General features: G+C 53.3%; 2 protein-coding genes across 13 annotated transcripts in view; both read right to left on the reverse strand.

The window, feature by feature from the left end:
- The window catches only part of RAP1GAP (RAP1 GTPase activating protein), a 68,094-nt gene extending 55,690 nt beyond the window's left edge, over positions 1-12,404 (reverse strand). For 2 of the 7 annotated variants that reach the window (XR_013959962.1, XM_080656882.1), the window contains exon 1: positions 8,821-8,918. The gene's annotated coding sequence lies outside the window, so the exon portion shown is untranslated. Of the gene's footprint in view, positions 1-8,820; positions 8,930-12,214 lie in introns of those variants that run through there. The other 5 variants (XR_013959958.1, XR_013959959.1, XR_013959960.1 and 2 more) reach the window with 5 other exon arrangements.
- A 2,850-nt stretch (positions 12,405-15,254) lies between these two features.
- USP48 (ubiquitin specific peptidase 48) overlaps positions 15,255-21,589 on the reverse strand; it is a 62,321-nt gene continuing 55,986 nt past the window's right edge. For 3 of the 6 annotated variants that reach the window (XM_080657624.1, XM_080657622.1, XM_080657626.1), the window contains 3 exons: positions 20,476-20,524; positions 19,280-19,306; positions 15,263-18,044 (listed from right to left, as the gene is read on the reverse strand). In XM_080657624.1, coding sequence (XP_080513750.1) covers positions 18,022-18,044; positions 19,280-19,306; positions 20,476-20,524 — 99 coding nt within the window. In that variant the 3' untranslated portion in view covers positions 15,263-18,021. Of the gene's footprint in view, positions 18,045-19,202; positions 19,307-20,475; positions 20,525-21,589 lie in introns of those variants that run through there. The other 3 variants (XM_080657623.1, XM_080657625.1, XM_080657621.1) reach the window with 2 other exon arrangements.

The following is a 21,589-nucleotide window of genomic DNA, read 5'->3' on the forward strand; positions in this document are numbered from 1 at the left end:
CCTAGTTCCGAGGCCCTGTGCCAAGCCCACTTGTTGGTTCCGCCCTCATGACTCCCGGGTGAGCCAGGTGCTGTGATCATCCCCAGTTCAGACCCAGCACAGGCCTGCAGGGCTAGTGGACGCTCAAGGGTGGGTGAGAGTAGAAGTGGCCGTAAAGACCTCTGAGGTCCTAACTCTGCTCTGAGTCCCTCTGGGGGACACTCCTGCCAAGAAGAAAGCCCTTCAACCAGCTCACACTGCCCTGTCCTGACACCACGGGAGGCCTGGCAGCCCCTTCTGCCTTGGAGCATGGGTGGGGTGGTTCCTCGGGGCCCCTCATGCCTCACACGTTTTGGCTCCAGGAAGCACTTCCACCGGCCCAGGGTCGGTGCTCACTGAATGCTTGCTGCCTGGCTGAAGCCCTGCCTGCCGGGAACCAGGACTCCAGATGCATAACCACAGAGCCTGGGCCCAGAGCGTGGCCGAGGGAGCCACCCCAGAAGGAAACGGGAAACGGACATGTGGCCAGACAGAGCAGGGTTTGGCTCGGTCTTGAGCTGTGTGACTCTAACCCTCAGTTCTCACATCTGGAAAATGGACCTATATTAGCTCTTAGCCTCTGACCCCAGATCAGCTCCCTGGTCTCCTCAGCATAGTAGGCCCTCCATAAATATTCAATGAATGAATGACGTCCTAGGTTGGCCTTGAACAAGAAGAAAGATAACATCAATTCTATTCCTGTCATAGTACATATGCATGGGTTTGCAGGGGTTGACATCGGCATGGGTTTAGAGTCGGATGAACATGTGTTTGAACCTTTGCCTCTGTCACTTCCTGGTTTGTGACTTTGGGACATTTTCATAACCTCTCAAAGCCTCGGTTTCTTCATCTGTAAAAGGGGGTGGTCATGATAAGAATAGTACTTGTTGTTCTTAGGACTCAGTGTAACGTGCTCAGCCCTGGCAACTATAAACAGGGACTGTCTTTACTCCTGCTACTGGGCACGTGCTGGCACAGCCATGCGTTCAGTCATGAGACCCGGGTCCTAGGCCCAGCTCTGCCACTGGCTCATTGTGGGGAGGTCCCTACCCCTCTGGCCCCAGTTTCCTTCTCTGTATAATGAGGGCCCTCCAAGGTGCCTTCTGATTTTCTGGGACAGCCTGGTCCCCATGGGTTTACTGGGGAGGGGGCATGGTCCCCATGGGTTTAGTCGGGGGGGGGGCCTGGTCCCCATGAGCATAGTGGGTGGGGAGGCTTCTAGAGAACAGATCTGCCCCTCAGTCTATCGCTCTTGTCATGGAGAAGGGGACTGTGTTCTCACAACAAGGGGAAAGGTGGACAGCACTGGGAGTCCCAGAGCTTCACCTGATACCTCCCTGTTCCCATGCTGACCTCTCAGGACCAGCCCCCTGCCCCGCCCCAATGCAGGATGTAGTCCTGAGCCACACCTGGTGGCTCTGGGCCTCAGGGGCCCAAGGTGGTGGGATGAGCTCAGGAGAAAGAGAGATCTGGGTTTGGAGCCCAGTACCAAAGCCAGATGTGTGCCCGAGACCCATCTCCTTGCCTCTAAGCCTTGGTTTCCTCCGTCACAAAGCAGGGAGGGGCATAAAAACTACCACAGGAGCTCTGCCAGCCCCAAGGGCTCTGGCGCGCACAGAGGCGACCCAGATGTGAAAGCCCTCTGTGAATTGCCACCATCGAGCGTAATCATGGTAATTATTATCTGTAAAACGAGGGGGTTGGACCAGCTGATCTCCACGGGCTCCTCTCCAGCTCTGATGCTGAGGATTTCCTGGGTTCCCAGCTAGGAGTTCATGCAGACAGGGGGGCCGGGAGAAGCCAGGGTCTGTGGGATTGTCCGTCCCTGGGAACGTCTGCCAACAAATCTCCCCATTCATCCTCTTTCCCCAACCCAGTCCTGGCCTCTGAGCCCCAAGGACAGACCTTAGGAAGGGAAAAGGGAGGGAGGAGGATCGGGAGGTTTAGGGCCAGCTCCTGAAAGTGTGGGGACAGCCCCAGATTTGGAGCTGCACCTGCCCCTGCCCCCAACTGTCCCCATTCCTAGGGCACAGCCCATTCTTCTCTATTGCACACTCCCCTCCCCACCTAATTCTGTATGCAGTACACGAAGTGATTGACAGTGGGATCAGACAGCCCTTAATTCAATCTCAGCCCCAGCCACATACCAGCTGGGTGACCTTGGGCAGCTAATAAAGATTGCTCTGAGAATTAAATGAGATAGATCCGTGAAAAATGCTTAGCACAGGGCCCAGCATACTGTACGCACTCAGTTCATGCCCCCACCTGCGTTCCATCACCAGCCTCCCTTCTGCTTCTCCCCTGCCAGAAGCCTCCTAGAGACCCGCAGCCAGCCAGTTCTCACCTGGCAGACACAGGGCAGGCCCCAACAGTGTCGTGTGGGAGCCAGGGCAGGGGTTGGGGGGCAGGCCCCAGCTTTCTTTGCCCCTCTGAGGACCACTGAGGGCCATCCCTCTCTAGCCAGCCAGAGAGGTCTGGGGGTCTGCCTGGTGACTGGGACAGGTGAGGGCTCTTTCCAGTCCTGTCTCTAGGGACTTGAAGCCCTGGGGAAGGGACTGGAAGGGACCCCTTTGTACCTGTCAAAGCTCCCATGTCTCAGGTGAGGTGGAGGCAGGTGATGAATGGGGCAAGGCTGGAGCCATCTACTCAGAGCCTTCAACCAACCCAGTGGCATCCACAGCCTGCTGCCGGGGCTGGCCCGAGGGCCTGCAGCAGTCTGCCAGGGTGGATGGCCTCTCCGGGACCTCCGATGTTAGGAAAAGCCTTTTCCATCGTCAGCCTGGCCTTGTCCTGGCAGCCCCTCAAAGGTCAATGACACGCCCTACTTATGAGAACGGAAGAACCAGGGCTGCCCCCGCGGTTCTGACGGAGCTTGCAAGCAGAGGAGTTCCCAAGGTCACCCTCCGTCGGCCACCTCCATCCCACCTCGAAGACCCCAACTCAGAGGAGCGGGGCCTTGGAGAGGGCTGTCCTCTGAGCCGGGGTGGGATGTCTTTCTTGTATAGACTCAGGGCCGAGAACTCAGGAGCAGAGCACAGGCTGGGCCCCCACTCCCTCCAACAGCCTGGCTGTGGCAGGCATGTGGCTCCTGTGGCCTTGAGAAGGTCACGGCCTCTCTGGTGTCTAAGGAGTCTGTCCTCACCTGCTGTCCCCCCAGATCCCAGCAGCCCCAATTTCTCAGAGGAGCCTGGGGAATACATAATTATAAGAAACAGCATGAGTCCCCCGGAGACATGGCACACCTGAGGCTCATCTAACACGGTCACCAACTCGGTCTCATTAGTGTCACACGGCAACGGCAGAAACTGTAAACACCCATTGCACAGATGAAAGGAGGCTGGACGAGGCGGGTGACTTGGCCAAGATCACCCAGCTAGGGGGTGGGGTCAGAGGAGGAACACGAGTGATCACCCAGCTAGGGGGTGGGTCAGAGGAGGAACACGAGTGATCACCCAGCTAGGGGGTGGGTCAGAGGAGGAACACGAGTCTCCTGATTTCCAGCACAGATGACAGCCCCCTCCTGCCCTGATGGGTTGGTGTCAGGTCGTCTCGCCTGCCCCTGGGTGGAACATGCTGGAGGCTTCCTTGGGAAAAGGAGACCCAGGGAAACAGCCACACGGACCCAGCAGGGACAGGGCAGAGAATGGTGCTGGCTATTCCCTCATTCCTGGCTGATGAGCCTGGCCAAGCACCCAAGGCCTGCCCACAGGCAGCTCAGCCAATCCCTTCATTGGTTCCCCCACTGGCTTCCAGGAAAATGCAAACTCCTTAGCCTGGCATCCAAGGTCCTAATGAATTGTCCCAGCTCAACCCTACACAAACCTTCCACTGAAGCAAAACCAGTGTCCTGGTCGCCACGGTGCAGCAGTCACGACCCAGAAACACCTTAGCTCCTTTCACTACGGAACTTACCATGCCACTCGGAGCCATCATTACCATTTACTGACCACCTACTATGTGCCAGACACTGAATCCTCAGGGGGAACACTACCTGTCTCACATGATGATAGCAAGGCCAACTGCCCTGTAAATGTGAAATTATGGAAAAGCTGCCCACTACCCCAAAAAACTGAAGAAAAGGCTTATTTTTTTTCTTGCTGTAATAAAATATTTGAAGGTTTTTAAAAATATTTTTTTCTGCCCTGACCGGTTTGGCTCAGTGGATAGAGCGTCGGCCTGCGGACTTAAGGGTCCCAGGTTCGATTCCGGTCAAGGGCATGTACCTTGGTTGCAGGCTCATCCCCAGTAGGGGGTGTGCAGGAAGCAGCTGATCGATGTTTCTCTCTCATCGATGTTTCTAACTCTCTGTCCCTCTCCTGTCCTCTCTGTAAAAAATCAATAAAATATATTTTTTTAAAAATATTTTTTCTCCACATTATTCTGGTGTTTGCTTTTCCTCTGTGGTCTCATATCTCTGGGTGCAGCTCTGTTCTTCACAGCAGCTCCCAGCCATCATGTCTGATCTGCACAAACAGCACTCCCAGGTGGGCAGGGAGTATTGTCACCCCTTCCAATGGAGAAGGAAATGAGGCACAGAGAGAGCAAGTGACTTGTCCCAAGTCACACAGCAGAGACCGGACTTGGATTCCTGACAAGCCCCAGCCCATATCCTCTTAGTCCACAAGTGCCCAGGAGGAGGTGGGCATGGCCCTGGGTACTTACCTATATTAGTCTTCTTAACCCTGGAAGCAACCCCCTCAGGTGCATGAAGTGGGTGAGCCCCACTCTACAGATAAAGAAACAGAGGCTCGCCTGAGCCGGTTTGGCTCACTGGATCAGTGGATAGAGCGTCAGCCTGCGAACTGAAGGGTCCCAGGTTCGATTCCGGTCAAGGGCACATGCCCGGGTTGTGGGCTCGATCCCCAGTGGTGGACTTGCAGGAGGCAGCCGATCCACCATGATTCTCTCTCATCATGGATGTTTCTATCTCTTTCTCCCTCTTCCTTCCTCTCTGAAATCAATACAAATATATTTAAAAAAAAAAGAAGAAGAAGAAGCAGAGGCTCAGAGAGATGTAGTAACTTGCCCCACGTTGTGCAACTAGTCAGTGGCAACGTCTGAATTTGAACTCAGGTCTTCTTCTTCGAAAAGGAGGCCCAAGGGAAGGTGGTTGGTGCTGGCAGAGGCGTTTTCTAACAGAGTGTGGTGTGGGCAGGGTGCTTCACCTCTTTGAGCCTTCCCTCCTCATCTGAGATGTGACCACAGTAAAACCACGCTGGGCCGCGGTGGGACCAGAAGATGCCACACCCAGCTAATCTCTGTGTCCCTGGGACATACTACACACTCCATGTCGCTCAGTGAGTGTGCAAGTGAGGTCCCCACCACTGCGCCCACACACAGCAGGAGCTTCAGAGGTCTGGCTCCTTCCTTCCAGTGGGGAAGGCTGGTGTCGCAGTGGGACGCCCCTGTCTTGGGATATTTCCCCACCAGCACCTTCCTGCTTCTCCCTTCGTCCTCTCTGAGTCACTGTCTGCAAGTACTAGTCTTCAGCCCTAAAAATAGAGCACATGGCGGGGCACAAAAATACCCACAGATAAACTGTACCTGAAGCCCCCTGCTCTCAGGTCCTCCCTCGCTGACCCCAGGCTAGCCAGGAAGTCCCAGACTGGCAACCCCTGCTTGACGTAGTGTGGGCCTGGAGTTTTCAAGCTGCCCACACTACCCAACTGAGCCAAACTTCCTCTCCTCATTAGCACAGGGCTGCCACCTCCCACCTCACACTCCCTGAACAGGTGGAGCTGCCTCCCAGGGCTGGAGATGGTTGCCAGAGATGGAGAATGATCTGCACGGGCCACACAGCCGGCGAGAGGCAGGGCCAGGCCTGGACCCAGAACCAGCGCCCTGGCAAGCCTAAGGTGAGTGCCCAAGTGAGAACAGCCAAGCTCGGAGCCCCTCCCTGCTCCCCACCGAGCACCAGTCTGCCCTGGAGGTCATCTGAGCCCACAGAAGCACCTCTCAGCAGCTGCTCCCCAGCGGTGCCAGAGGCCCAGCCTGCAGAGGTTCTGCCAGGCGAGGAGGTAAGCAGAGGGGAGCTCGGAGGCCTCCCCTCCCTTTACACCAGCTGGCCCCTAGAAAGACTTGGCAAGGCCTCCTGGCAAAAGTGGCAAAGGAAATGAAACCCAGGGCTGCCGGAGTCTGGGCTGAGAGTGTTCTGATTTGGGAGGGGCCTGTGCAGCAGCACCTTCAGGGGCAGCCAGGGGGAGGCTGGTGGGAGGGGCTCCCCGGCAACCTGGCAGGTGTAGGGGTGGGGGGGGGGCGGGGCAGGAGTGGGGAGGAGGGTCCACTGGAGGAGAACACCAGGCAGTTTCCCAGTCCTCGGAGCCAAGCTGGGCTCACACGAGGCAGGAAAGAAAGAAGGGGGTGAGCTTTTGCTGGGGTGGCCAGAGAGGCCTGTGCCACCCTCTCCCGGGTGATGAGTTCACGTCCCTCACGCAGGAAGCTGATGTCATTCACGGGTGTGTACACCCCTGGTGGCCTGGGCGTGAGTGGGTGCATGGGCATGTCTGCCATGCTCATTTTTGAGGGCATGGGGCTCTCCTGTACTCCTGCCCGCGTGTGTATGTATCATGTGTGTGCCCTGGAGGAGATCATGGGAACAGACATCAGCCGGTGGAGGGCTTTGGAGGAAGCTCCTCTTACTGACAACCACCTCCGATCTGTGTGCACACGTCCGGATGGTGTGTTTTCGTGTTTGTAACGTGCTCAGTCGGAGGCAGGGGTCCTGGCCTGGGTGTGCCTGTGGGTTCCTGTGTCTGGGTCTCAGACATTTGTGAGTTGAATCCTGTTTGCGTTTGTGTCTGGCTGTGCGCGGGTCTCGGTGTTGGAGCAGCATGTGAGGCTGCTCGGCAGCCTCTGACAGCCAGGACAAAGGTCTCTGTAGACAGACAGGTGGCGCGGAAGACAGACCTGCCCCAGGAGTCCTCCAAGGGCCTCTAGGCTCAGCAACACGACAGCCAGGCGGGGGGCAGGGCCAGGTGAGAGAGAGGGCTCAGGGCTCCCTAACCCCAGGCCTGTGCAGATCCTGCTGAGGGGCTGAGGCCCACGCAGCAGAGACCCCCCCAAGCCAAAAGTAGACCCTCTGCATTTCAAGAGGCCAAAGGAAGAATCCTCTTGTCCCCTCGGGGCAGCTGGGTAGAGCCAGGAGAGAGACCTCCTGGGACCGCCCCCCTCTCCCCCCCGACCCCCCCCCTCGCCATGGGGCAGAGAGAAGAGGAGAGGGCTTTGCCCAAGGGAGGTAGTGAACTGGGAAGGTCCCAGGGCGGGAACACCATCCTGGCTGTGAGAAGGGGTGGCAAAGCGTGCATGGGGCTCCAAAGGGGGAGAAGATCTGACTTCTGGACCCCGAGGAAGGTGGAGGGGTTCTCCTCAACCTGTGCCAGCTTCTCTGCCTTCATCCAGATGCACCCCAGACGGCACAGGGGAGCAGGCCCACTGTGGACACGCCCCCGTCAATGACCTTTCCTCCACCCGCCGCTGTAGAGATCCCCGTGGATCCGGCAGAGGGCGACTCTGTGACCTTGGGCAGTTTATTTAGCGGCTCTGAGCTTCTGTTTCCTTATCTGTGCAATGGGGACATGAGCCCCGGCCTTGGAACCTTGCTGTGGGTGAGGACGGTGCTCCTGCCACTTGAGGATTAGTCATCACTTTGGAATTCTTGCCCAGGCCGTTAAGTTGCCCCCTCCCCTGCCCAGGCCCTCTAACTGCCAGGGGTCTCAGAGCAAGGCTGAGGCATGACCACCGCCTCCCCCACCCAGCTGCTGCCCTCGCCGCTATGCCGGCCCTAGACGCCCTTTAGGGGTACCTTGGACTGAGTTCCTTCTCATTCACTAGAAAACTCAGGGCTGTTCCCCATCCTCATTTCTTCCCTCAAGCACCTGGGGAAGGAGGGACCACTGTCCTGTGGCGGGTGGGCAGGGAGCCCAAGCCAGCTCCCATCAGGAAGGAAAAGACGCCTCCTTGCTTCACGTCCCCTCTCCTTCCCCCCTGCTCCGTCCTGACCCGGCTTCTCTCAGGGCCTCCTGCTGGCCGCTGACTGGTGAGGGAGGGGAATGAAGCCAGGAGACAGATGCCCAGATGCCCTGCCCCAGGCCTGTGTATGACCCCAAGGAATTTGGGGGTCACGCACAGGTCAGGGTCTGACGACCATGGAGGGAGCTAGTTGTGTGTGTGTGTGTGTGTGTGTGTGTGTGTGTGTGTGTGTGTGTGTGTATCTTCCCCAGCCCAGGCGCCCCACGACCGGCACCAGGGCGCCTGCGGGGCGCGAGGACCGCCCTGTGGATTCCCACCGAGGGGACGCCCCACTGCGTGATGCGCGAGTCCTGCTGGGTGGCGGGTCAGGGACAGGAGGCGGGGGACGCGCTCTGTCCTGAGGACGCAAGGGCATCACCAGCCTCTCAGCTCGGGGGCGTTGGCCGTGGGGGCCCCCACTTCCCTCTGGGAACCCGTGCGCCTCATCCTGGGTGGTGGTAGCCCCCTGCCCCAGGGACCCAGGGAACGCGCCCATTTCTGCCCTCTCCTCGTTCCCTTCTCTGAACCCGAGGCGCCCCTCGTAGGGGGGAGCAGGAGGTGCCCCCACCCACGCCGGCGGGTGGGACCCGAGCCCCCCACGGCGGCCTGGCCCCACCCCGTGGGCGGGGGGGCTCGCTGGCTCTGCCCAGGCCTGGCCCCTCACTCCCCGCCGGCAGCCGCGCCAAGAGCAGCCCGCACCCTCCCGGCCCACCCCCGGGACCGCGTCCCCGCCGTCCCCCACAGCGCCTCCGCGCCTTCCCTCCCCAGGGCGGCGCCCGGGCGGGGCGCACTCACCGCGGGCCTGGGCCGGGGTCCTGCGCTCGGGATGCGGCGCCCGCGGCGGCCGCTGCAGCTCTGCCGGGACGCGGCTCCGCGTTCGCCGCCGCCGCCGCCGCCGCAGTTCGGGGAGGGGGGCGTCACGTGACAGCCGAGCGCTCCCTCCCCGCCGGCCCCCCCTCACTGCAGAGCCCAGCCACGCGCGGGAGCGGCCCACGCCCCCACCCCGCCGCCCGCCGCCTCTCACAACAGGTCCCTGGGCGGCGCTGGGCCCCCTCGTACAGCTGGGGAAACTGAGAACCAGGGAGGACGAGGACTGGCTCAAGGTTACCGGCTGGACTGTGGCCGGGCCCCCGCAACAGCCAGCGAGCCAGCCTGTGCTCAGGGGCAGAGAAACATCTGGGCAAGTAGGGGCACAGGAAAGGTGGGCGAGACGCCCTAGGCCCCCTGGGCTCCGGGTAGAGGCGCGGGGCGAGCTGAGCGAGCTGGGCAAGGGGGCTCGGTGACACCCCCAGCTGGTTAGCTGCTCTGACATCCTCCCTGGACTGGCAGCTCGCTCCCCACTCACACCTAACCGCAAGGCAAAAGGTGGGGTCAGGACAAGAGCTGAGAACCCAGGCAGGAAGAGGTCCCAGAGATCACCTTAGTCTGACCTCTGAGGCCTACAGAGGGGAAGAGACGTGGTCACGTGCAAGTGAGCAGCAGTAGCAGCCAAGCTGACACTGTGGCTCCTGCCCCACTGCCCACCTCTGTCTGTCTCCATGGGCTCCCCTCCAAGGGGCAACCCTAGATGAATCAAGGAAGCAGGCTATGTGTCTGCAAGGTCAGAGCTGTGGGGGACAGTGGGCGAGGGCATGCTTGGTGGCCCCAAGATCATGCCTGAGTCAGAACATTGTTAGAGGGGACCTTGGAGACCCCTGAATCTCACTCCCTTGTTCTAATAACAGGGGAAACTGAGGTCAAAAGGGGATAGAGACAAACCTCCATTTCATCAACCATTTATAATTAGTATGTCAAGCAGACAGAACCCTCCAAGGTCAGCCAGTCCATAAGCCCCCTTCACAGGTAGGACTTCGGGAGGACTGAAGTCTTCATTTATTTACGTGTTTATTGAGCACGTGCTGTGTATTTAACAAATGACTGTCAGTTCCCCCTCCCCCTCTATTTGCCCAGCCACAGGGACTACATTTCATTAAGAAAAAGATCTGGGCCTTCAGCAACCCTGACATCAGCCTCTGGAAGATCTGAGACATGCAGGGCTGCGTGTTCAGTCCCACCGAAGCTGATTGCCCCCAAGAATACTCCCACCCCTGGAGGCCCTTTGATTTCCTGCCTGGCATGTGACCTGGGCCTGGGCCCCAGACCCTTCTCAGCAAGCACCAAGGCTACAGAGCTGGTTCGGAGTAGTAATAAGAGGAAAAAGAAGTTGAACCAGCGTGGCCAAGGCACTGCTGAAGATGGCACAGAAGGGATTTCCCGGTGTAGCCATCGCCCGGCCAGTATGTCCCGCGGGGCACTGGTTCTGGAAGATGCTTGGTGAAAACAGGTCTTGTTTGGGAAGGGCCCGCTGAAAGCCTACAGACCTGGGGCTGGGCTCACACATCTCAGGAAGGGCATATGAATTCCAGGGTCCTCTGAGGCATATCTCAATAGCCTTTGGCTTTTTTTTTTGTACGCTTGGCCAGATGGAGCCTTAATTCCGGTCATAATCCCAGTGCCTCTTCCTGCCTCTCCAACGACCTCCCCAAGGAGCCCTCCCCCCCACCTCCATGCTGAGACTCCCACTTCTGGCCAGGAAGGCAATGCTGAAGGTACCGTTGCAGACGGCGAGCAGAGACGAAGGTGCCCCGCCTGAGCTGGAGCGAGGGGCAGACAGAGGCCGTGGGGATGTGGAAATGCACTCACTGAGGAGTTGCAGCTGTGACCTTTCATGGTTTGGACCCGGCAGACTCCAAGATTCCCAAGGGCCTGAGGTCCTGTTGGCACCGGGGGACTAGGGACTAAACGTGTCCAACCCTGGCTGAGCAGGCCAACGAACGAAAGCTCTTCTGTGCCAGGCCTCTCTGTTCCTTCTTTATAATCAAGGAGCTTTTCAATTACAGCATTTTCCTCTTTCCAGAAAACCTCAGTGCAGGAGCCTTCTAATCTCCAGCCGGCCCTGGGGTGGGGGCAGCATTCTGAGACTGTCAGGGCCTCTGGGGAGAAGGCAACATGTGCTGTGCTGTAGGGGGCTGGGCGCAGAGCCTGGCATGGAGCCTGGGTATGGCAGGGAAGACTGGACAAAGGCCCCGCAGCTTTGCTTTCTCTGCCCTATTTCAATCCAAACCACTCAGGGCTGACCAGTCACGCATGGCTGCCTCCTGGCACAAGCCTTTTCTTTTTCACTTAATACTAGTACACTGCGACCTGGGCACTACCCCTGCTCTCCCAAGTACTCGAAATGAAAGCTGGCTTCCGAATAGCTGACATCTAAGAAGACTGGAGAGTGAAAATGTGGATGGCACAATGAACTCGGAATAATGCACGATGGAGTCCAGCAATGGGAAGGAGCTGGGAATAACTATCCCCTCGATGCCCACCCCTCCCTGGCTGGATCCAAGGGGAGAAAGGTGGGGCTAGAGACTGCCCAGCAGGAAAAGCAAGGGGAGAAAGCGCAAGGACGGTGGGTCCCCAAGGTGTGCTGTCTGTGCAGCAGCAAGCTCTAGGAGGGGCTGGTAAAGGGGTGGGAAGTGCTGTCTGCATGGCCGACTGACTGGGAGAAGGCAGTGCCACTCCAGTGAGCATAAGACAGGATGAGGGGGGGGGGAGTTGGCACCAGGGCATGTCCCTCGGGGAAGGACCCTGGGCCTTTTGTCTGGCTGCCCCGCTGATGCTGGAGACAGGACAGAGGATGCAACCCTGGGGGGCCCATCTTGGAAGTCTGGATCATGAATGTGAACACAGCTAGAAATCCCCTCTTTGAGGGTGGAAAAGATAAGCCCCAAAGTGGGGCCAGCTCTGGTTATCCTGAAGTAAGAGAAGCTCTCTCCCGAAGGTCTTGCTGTCACAGAAAGAAGAGTGTCTAGTGGACCCTGAAGGGATCATTCATTTTCTTTGCTGAGAACATGTCATGTGGCTCACAGTGGGATGTGGTGAGGAAGACGGCTGAGCCCCTGCCCTCGGGCACAAGAACAGTCTAATAATTAGGTTGATTCATTTCTGGGATCAGAGTGGTTTTAGGGGCAGACATAAGATCCAGGCCAGCCCTAACTCTGGTTCCCAGAAAGACAAAAAAATAAACAGTTCACTCTAGTTCCAGAATTCTAAACCGTCTAGCACAGCTTGGAGCCTCTCAGCCCGAGTCAGTGCCTGCTACAGCTGGGAGGAGATGCAGCGGAAAGGCCAGACATGAGCCAACACAGAAACCACTCACGGGCTGACGAAGAGAAGTCCCCAGAGGCCGTCCAGTTGGGCGATTTTCCAAATGCACTCCCTGGAGCTTCAAGGGCGTGGGTGGGTGTGGGAGTGGAGCGGAGGAGCGGAGGCCCCACTGTCTCCTTCCACCTAGTTCATGTTTGACAACTTCCACACATCCAACTTCCTTTTAGAGAACACTGCGGCCCAAAGGGAAACACACTTGTCCAGGATCGTGAAGAGCGGGGAGCCGTTTAGTGTTCCCTAGGTTACCAACACAAATACAGCAGGGAACTGAGGGGGCGGGGCGGGGGCAGGGGAGCCAAGATACGAGTGCGCAAAGGCCAGTGTGCCGGCTGGCAACCACTCAACCCTGGACAGAAAGCCCAGGCCTTCTGTCTCCCCTGGGGCGTGTCCCCACTTCCTGTGGCCCAGGGCCGGCCCGCTGGCAGCACTAACGGATCTGGGATTCCAGCTGCTGTTATAAGGCTGGCTCCCTTCCTGACGAAGAGCAGTTCCACTTCAAAGGGCCTAGCCTCCCTGGTCTTAGCCAAGTCCTTGAAAGCAGGGTGCTTTTCTCCTTTTTTCTTTCAGCATGTTGGGGCAAAACAGACAATGCCCTCTATTTGAGATCAACACGGTAGTTATGTTGGACAAGCTCCTAGGATGGACTTCACAGAGGATTCAGAGCCTCATGGATGAAAAAGCGTGAAACTGTATGAGAGCCCACATGCCACCCGCACGTGTGGGATGGAGGCCACTCGACAACAGGATCCCCTTCATTGGAGATCATGGTTTTGCTTCAACTGGGATGTAAGGAAGGCTCGGTCCAGTAATGAGCGCATGCAGGTCCCAATTCAGAGCAGACCAAGGTCAGCCAGAAGATCATACCCTCCTCGACAAGTCGCAGGATGAACTCTGCAATCGCCTTCTTCCCAAAACTGGATGAGGCTCAGGAACCTCTCACCACATGAAGAAATAGCACCAACTTGTCAAAAACATGCATTTAAAAAAGTGTAAGTCCTGGCCGGGTGGCTGTTTGTTAGAGCATCATCCTGATCCCCAGTCAGGGCACATACAAGAACCAACCAATGAATGTATAAAAAAGTCAATGTTTCTCTCCCTCGCCCCCCTCTCTAAATTCAATTATTTAAAAAAATTTAAGAGATGCGATATGGTTAGCAGGATGCTGTATTAATTTGATTTAAAAACAAAAAAAACCCAAAAAACTGGTTCTGCGGTTTATTTGTTGGGGAAAAGCACAAGAAATACCTGTTCTGTGTACTCTAGTCAGGAACATTATTCATGTCTCAAGAGGTAAACAAGAATGACAAGCCTGATACTCGGGCCGTGGAAGCGGCCTGAGCACTGGCCAGTCTCCTGCATTGCTTGTGCTGCCGGGTGCCTGTGCGGCCCCGCCTCCGAGGCTCAGGCACCTGTTCCTGAAGTTCTTGGCAATGGCCGTCAAAACAGGAAGCTGCCCCTCTGGGAAAGGACCTACCCATCAGACATAAATCTCCAAAGCCCTTTCTAAGTGTGTCCTGAGTATCTTTCAATATGACCCCGCAAATAAAGAACCAACGAGGCTGTGTTTGACCATTAGCTTCGTGTTCCTTGTGGGATAAGAGGAAACATTTATGTCACAGGACGATCACACCTTTCCAGTCATTTTAGCTCCCAAGGGCCACCAGGGCAGGGGTTCCAGGTAGCTTGGCTTTGTATATTCTTTTTGAAAACTTGCAGAGGACTCCAAAGCATTTTCTCACAAAAGAATCTAATTTCAAAGAGTAACACAAAGTATTTTACCCCAATATTATTACTGCTTAGCTTCAGTGTGGAGGGTAAACAAGGCAGCAAATATTGCCTTGTTCTACGAGCTAAGAAAACTTTTCTCAGTCATAAGGTAAATAGTGAAATTATCTGGAACACAGGCAACCCAACTTCTCAAACTTGCCCACGCATGTGTGTGCTACCTGGAACAGCTCGCAGGCTCCTGAGCCCAATGAACTAAACAGCCAGACTTGAAAAACCCAAAGGCTCAGGATGTGAGGAGGTTGTTTTCTGTCTCCCTATCCAGGGGTCCTCAAACTTTTTAAACAGGGGGCCAGTTCACTGTCCCTCAGACGGTTGGAGGGCCGGACTATAGCTTAAAAAAAAAACTATGAACAAATTCCTATGCGCACTGCGGGCCCGGGCCGAGTTGGCTGCTAAGCAGGACAGGCAGCGGCACCTGGAGGGCCACATGTGGCCCGCTGGCCGTAGTTTGAGAACCCCTGCTAGACTTTCCCACACTCAACACTTGGCACAAGGCTGTTCATTCAGTGAAATGTGTCAAAGGGGTAGTGTTTTGTAAGTGTTTCTAATTTTATTTTAATGAATAAAGGATTCCAATGCTGATGATCAAATCCCCGGTTAATATTGGTGTCCATAAAATAAGGTTTTGGAGGTGGTTAACTCCCAGTCTCAAGGATCAGAAATGCAGCAGGTGATAAAACCTGCGCCTTGTTGGAAGAGGCGCTAACAGGTGTGTGGGGTGAGAATCTAATACCGAAAACACTGGCTTTTCACCCGACTGAACTCTGCTCCCAGTCCCCTGCAACACTGAACAGGCTGCACATTAAGATGCCAGGGAGAGAGGATGTGACGCTCCTCCCTGATCCTGTAACAGGAAAGACAGGCTTTAATGCCCTTTTCACTCCAGCAGTCACATCAGCGATAAATCACCCCTTGGGTATTTAAAACGGGCTCTTCAAACCCAGCATTTGCTTTACATATTAACCAGGATCTGACCACATAGACCAGTGGTCGGCAAACTCATTAGTCAACAGAGCCAAATATCAATAGTACAATGATTGAAATTTCTTTTGAGCACCAAATTTTTAAAACTTAAACTTCTTCTAACACTTCTTCAAAATAGACTCGCCCAGGCCGTGGTATTTTGTGGAAGAGCCACACTCAAGGGGCCAAAAAGCCGCATGTGGCTCGCGAGCCGCGGTTTGCCGACCACTGACATAGACTAACCAAGGGACACTTAAAGGAACAACAAAAATTCATTTGGACGATGATTCCATAGAAATAAAAGGACACTCATTTCTTTTTAATTTGGCAGAAAGATAACAGTGATTCCAAACAACAAAGTCCATTGATACACAGGAAGATACTTATTCCCTCAGGGAATGAAGATGTCCAAATGGCAACCTATATTTCAGGTATGATGTGTTGCACACCTCAGTTTGGGACTGAGGAATGGTCAACAGTGTAAGGGCGGCGGGAGGACTCCAGCTTTAGAAACCTTCTACCGAAGACTGGCCTAACATCATTAAAAAAACCACGTGCACGTTAAAAACCCAATGGAAAGTCTCTGCATTAAAATGTGGTCACAGCCAATTGGTCTCCATCTATTTGTCACTACAAAGCAAGAATTGGGCTTTAGGTTACAGCGTGGACCTGCTTTTCCCATACAAAATGGCGAGGGTGGCACTACTGTGGGTGGGAAAGAGGTCCCAGCCCAAGGCTTCTCCACTTCCAACAGCACAGAGCAGCCCGTGGGGGCAGATTCCAACTCACTGGGTCTCGGGCCCAGGTTCCTGCATTCTTAACACAGCTTCATGGTGCTGCGGGTGCACGGCCGACACCCGAGCAGCACCGATGGAACAAGGGAAGACCGCTGCGGGGGCTCCGAGGACAGGCTCGGGGAGCACCACCTGCTCACTGGGCCCGCTGACTCCCAGCCCTGGGGAGTGTTATTAAAGTGAGACTGGGTTATCAGCCCGGAAGACGCGCAAAAGGCCGCTATTTTGTGCCACTGCGTGAGAGCGAGACTCAAGCAACAAAATTTAAAACTACTAACAGCAGACTGGGAGAAATAGGTCGGGTTCCGGGGAGCTACTGACAGGTTGATGTCAATCCCCAGGAAGAATGTCCTCTGGCAAACAGCTGCTGAGCAGGGAAAAGGCAGCTGCTGCCTCCAGCCCTAGGCAAACCTCTGCACAAGTCTTTACCTTGGGAAAGAATAAGTCGCTTGGCATGTTATTACTCTTATGCGCCAGCTCCATTTGGAGCAAAATAAAAGAGCGAGATCTAAAAATGAGGATCAGACCCGGCTGGCGTGGGCCAGTGGTTGAGCATTGACCTATTAACCAAGTCACGATTCGGATTCCCCGTCGAGGCACATGCCAGGGTTGCAAGCTCGATCCTCAGTGTGGGGCATACAGGAGGCAGCTGATCAATGTTTCTCTCTCATCATTTATGTTTCTCTTTCCCTCTCTGAAATCAATAAAAATATATTTTTTAAAAGATGATCAGCTATCTGTGACCTTAACTGAGTCCTTCCCTGTGCTGACCGCAGGTGGGAACTACTGGCTCCTAGGATGGCTTGAGGGTCCTGGGTGCCGCTCTCTCCCACACAGGCTCATTAAGCAAACCCAGTGTCCTCAGGGGGCAACGACCGAAGACATTGCAAGCACAGAGGGGAAACACAGGAAGCTATAATTTTGCCCAAAAGCCATGGTTATTCTGATAAAAAGAGCTATTCAAAAGGGATGCTGCTACCAGGGTGCCTAGCCCTCCAATTGAAACCCGCCTCCCCCTCCGTTGAGTTTCAATGTTTAGAAAAGGGGGAGCAGGAACCCTAGCACAAACCTAGAGGGAAAAGAAAATGTTAGCAAGAGAGACGCCCAAGTCTGCATCTCTGCCCCAGAGATGTACATACATACTCAACAGAGGAAACAGCGAACAAACTCCAGCCATAAACTCTATTTAAAAGTCCTTCAATGTTCTTAGGAATATTGCTTCGGTTGTATGTTGCTCATAACAATAATCCTGAATTGGATAAAATGGCCACTTTCCCCCCTTTTTAAACAAAGTGATGTAAAGATGCTTTCTGGCCATTCCGGAAGAATGTTTTCAAAAAGAGAGGTGAGATGCAAGGGATGGTGGACTTGAGAGACAGGAAGACATTTTACAAAAGCCTGTGTCGTCCACACGAATTTCAGTCCACTCCGCTCTTCTGAGGAGGTCGGATTGTTCGAAAGTGCAAGGCGGGTCTGAATTTCTGCTTCTGAATAACAGCAGAACTGGAGGAAGATGTTACCACGTTTTAACATTCGTCGTCCTTTCCGAAAGGCTTGAAAGCAAAAAGCCTTTGAAGCCAGAAACGAGGCAGGGTCCCTTGGTCACTGCAGGCGACACACGGGTGCCCCCTCCTGTGCCCAACACTAAGAGACAGATCGCCGGGTAGCGTGTGAGGCGGGTGCGCTGCAGCCGACGCGGAGAGGAGTCTAATCTGAAGACACTTTCCCACAATTATGGCAAGTTCTTCACTTTCATGCTTTATTGAAAGTAAAATAGGAATCAAAGACAGGTACTGGTAAGCAGATTACGTCTCTAAAGAGTTACTGTTAGCTCAGAGCAGAATGTCGTCCCGTTTACTGTGATACAAATTCCTATGGACCAATGCATCTGGCATGAAACTCGAGCAAGGAAATAGAACAGAATTTTACTCCCTCCCGTGACTATAAATCTCATATGTAAACATGATTTACTGTTACTGCTACTAAACTGGTTTGATCTTTATTCGCCTTTCCCCTACCCCCACCCCTTAAATAGAAAACCTGAAACATTTCCTTCAAGTCTGAGGCCCTTCAGTGCAATCGGCTTTATTTGACACAAGGCATTTGGGACGGTCACTTTTGAATGGTTTTCTGCCTTTTGTAAGAGTCACGTAATGATTCAATTCTTAAATCCAGCTTTTCTTTAATGCCCTAACATGTCAATCTCCTCTTTCCCTTCTGGTCATTTCTTAGCAGTCAGGAAAGTTCCAAGAGATTAATGTCCAAGGAGACCAGTACCTGGGAAAAGAAACACACGGAAGTATAGTTATGAACCAAAAATCCAGAGTCCATGCATTCCCTTCGCCCAGAACACACCACCCACAGGGACTATCCACCTTAATCAATGAGTGCAGCAGCCCCTTGGTGCTGAAGGGCAGGAAAAAATATCAGCCACGCCCTGGCTCATTTGGCTCAGTGGATAGAGTGTCGGCCTGCGGACCAAAGGGTCCGGGATTCGATTCTGATCAAGGGCACATGGCCGGGTTGCAGGCTCAATCCCCAGTAGGGAGCAGGCAGGAGGCAGCCGATCAATGATTCTCTCTCATCATTGATGTTTGTATCTCTCTCCCGCTCCCTTCCTCTCTGGAATCAATCAATATATATTTTTTAAAAATCAGCCAACTGTAAGTTTTCAGCTAAATCCCATTTCTGTTCAAAGCCATATGTTGTCTTCAGCAGTTAATGACACTTTCATCTGATGGCCATTTTTCATAAAAAAATTTTTTTGCTTTGCTTTGGCTGTGATATCAGGGGTTTCTTTGCAGTCGTGATGCACAGACAACAAAGGGCACTGGGAGGAAGGCTTTCCATGGGCCAGTGGCTCTTTCACTCATTTCCTTTAGCAAAGGCACCCCTGACATCTGATTCAAACTGACTCCTGGGCAAAACCACAGCCTGCCTGGACCTCTGGAGCCGGCCACAACCAGTTAGAATGGCAACAGTAAATGCCAAAGGTCCGTATTTGTTGGATTAGTGAATAATACTGGTGTGCACAGCTATAGGTCTCCATCTAAAGTAATAACACAAGACATGCCTTAATTCTAAATAGATTAATGAAACCTTTTCACTGAACCTCATATAGTTCAGCAAATTCTTCTCCTCTAATTCTTACCAGTTGCACACAAACCGTTTTGCTCGCAGATGGGACTGACAGGGTGAACTGGAAACAGGTTAAATATAAAGCTCGAAATGCCACTAGCTGATTCCCCAACATCCCCCTCCCCTGCCAAACAAGAGAAAGCAGAATGGACATGTGCTAGTAGATACTGCAACCCCACAGGCCCCATCTGAGGCCCGAGTGCTGAAAAAGATAACGAAGAAGCTCGAATAAAAAATGCATTTAACTAAAATTAATTTCAGTCATGAGACTCGGATTGAATTAAATTTTAAAATCAAATTATAGCCTTCACTTTAATAGAAAATTACAGTATGACTCTGACATTCACGAACAGAACATGACAAATGTAACTTACCTTTAAACCCTTCTTCTGGCATACACACTGGGGGGAGAAAAATCCAAATTAGAAAGACTGTCGTGACAGATAGTAAGTAACAAGATCATGTCAATGCCCAAAGATGAGGTTTAAAATAACTTAATTACTTCACCCATAATCATTACTTTTGAAGTTATGGGTGATAATAATCAGATGACATTCTTCGTTTTCACATTCTGCACGGCTCCAGGGAAGCTTGGAGACAACCCCGGGACTGACCTCAGGAGCTGGCCCCCCTCCTCCCATCCCCACATGCCAGAAGGAACCACTTTTGACTCTTGTAGCCATTTCTTACGGTGTGCAACCTTTTTTCCTAAATCACATGCTTCTATTGCTATTTCACTACTTTAGACAATTCCTCAAGGAAAGAGACGGGCTACACTTCCTCCTGACGACACTGATACTTTGTTGTTAGGCCGATCTCCAGCGCTCACATTACTGGTATTTTTTAAACTTTATTAATACTGCTCGCAGTTGGACCCTTCAGTGTACTGTGGCTACACTGCTTGTCTAGTATGATTTCTTCGTTTTTCTGAGTCGGCAGCTCTGCACTATCTACGTGTTTCATCTTCTCTATACCATCTCCAACTCAAGGGCACACTCTTAAAGACCTGTGAGCCTCAGGACAGTCGTCTATCGCTTCCACTTTCCCGAAGCCTGCGTCCCACGGCTCCTACCCACACCGCGGGAAGTAGTGGGCCTCAGCCTCACCTTCTGGTTTAATTTCTTCAGTGAGCTGAGACACACACTCGCTGCCCATCTGAGGTGCCGGGGGGAGAGGCAGTGTGACATGGAGGTAAAGCAATGGGCTGTGAGGATCTGGGGACAGTGAGGTGTCTAACTGCTTCTTATACAGTTTCTAATCAGTTTCCTGTTTTTAGGCTCATACCTCACTCCCACTTTCAGGGTACCTGGGCCTCCCATTCCTGTGTGCCTGATTGAATTAGCTTTGCTTCTTGGTGACCTCTTCCATCTGCAGGCTGACATTTATTTCGGTGTTTTTTTTTTTTTTTCAGGTCAGCTAAATAATTACTACTCTTCTCTCTGCTTTCCATTTACAACATGAAGAAGCTTTTTTTAAAGTTAATAGTATTATAGATGAAAGCTTAAATATCTATAATTCCACGTCCTTCTAAAAGTTAATCAACAAATTCCTACAATAAATTTGTCTTTACCTTGCATGACATCATCCATTGCAGCATAATCAGCAATTGGTTCATCAGCCTAGACAACAAATGAAGACAATTCAAAACATAAGGGAGAGGCAGCCAAGAGGAAGTCTGGCCCAGACTACTCTGTGGCCACAAGACACAAATCTAAACAGTGTCCAGTAGAGAACTGGGTTCGAGCCACAGCCGGCGAGGTTGAGGATTAACGAAGGGTGGCCTGCCTGTAATGGGTCTAAACTCATCACCCACAAAACTGCACACTGTATGTGGCATGTTTTCCAGCTCCTAAAAACACCTCTAGATGTAGAGATGTTTAGATACCAAGGTTACTAAGCTGATTTAATTAATGTGAATTCACATGCTGGTGGTGGCCGAGTTAGGTAGGAATAAAACGTCAGACTGGTCCTCTAAAAATACTAACTAGGTTAAAAACACATTTTTGTCCTGCCTCACTAACAAGAACAAAATACACTGACCCTTTTTAGGGCAGAAGCCAACACAGAGCCGAGCTTCTGGTGGGATTAGCTGAAGGACAGGGGCCAATGAACAGTGGAGAATCTAACTGCCCATCGGAAGTGAAGTACAAACCCGTTAATAATACAGCTGTTTCTAGGATTGTAGACAGGCCTCCTAGGACTCAACAACTCAATAGGTTTTCAAAATAATTCCACAGAACCTACAGTTCCAAGAAAGTAGAAAGTGATCAGCAGGGGGGGTAGGTGGCAGGGCGAGGGTGTGTGTCTGTGTGGGGCAGATACGGGTCTGCTCCACGTGTCCAGGGCCTAGCTGATCTCCCCAGAACTGAGGCGCTTGGGTATGGAAAGCATCTGTCACAGTTCAAACACCCTACAAACATTTTAGCACAGTGGGGATGCTTCTGGCCACAGACAAACTAAAGAAGCAAATGAAAGTGATAAGCAGGTACCTCTAGACACGAGAACCATTGGGCAAATAAGGCTGGTTCAAAGGTTCCCTTGCCTTGACAATTTCTCAGAAGCCCTACTATCGAAAACACCCCCTACATCCATTCTACCTACAGCCAGTTTCCCGAAGCTGGACGAGAATCCCATGAGGACAACCAAAGTATTTTGACTGTTGAGGCTAAGCCTCGGGTCCGTGT

The sequence above is a fragment of the Plecotus auritus genome (genome assembly GCF_963455305.1).
Source record: "Plecotus auritus genome assembly, chromosome: 2".
In the NCBI taxonomy this organism is placed as follows: Eukaryota; Metazoa; Chordata; class Mammalia; order Chiroptera; family Vespertilionidae; genus Plecotus; species Plecotus auritus.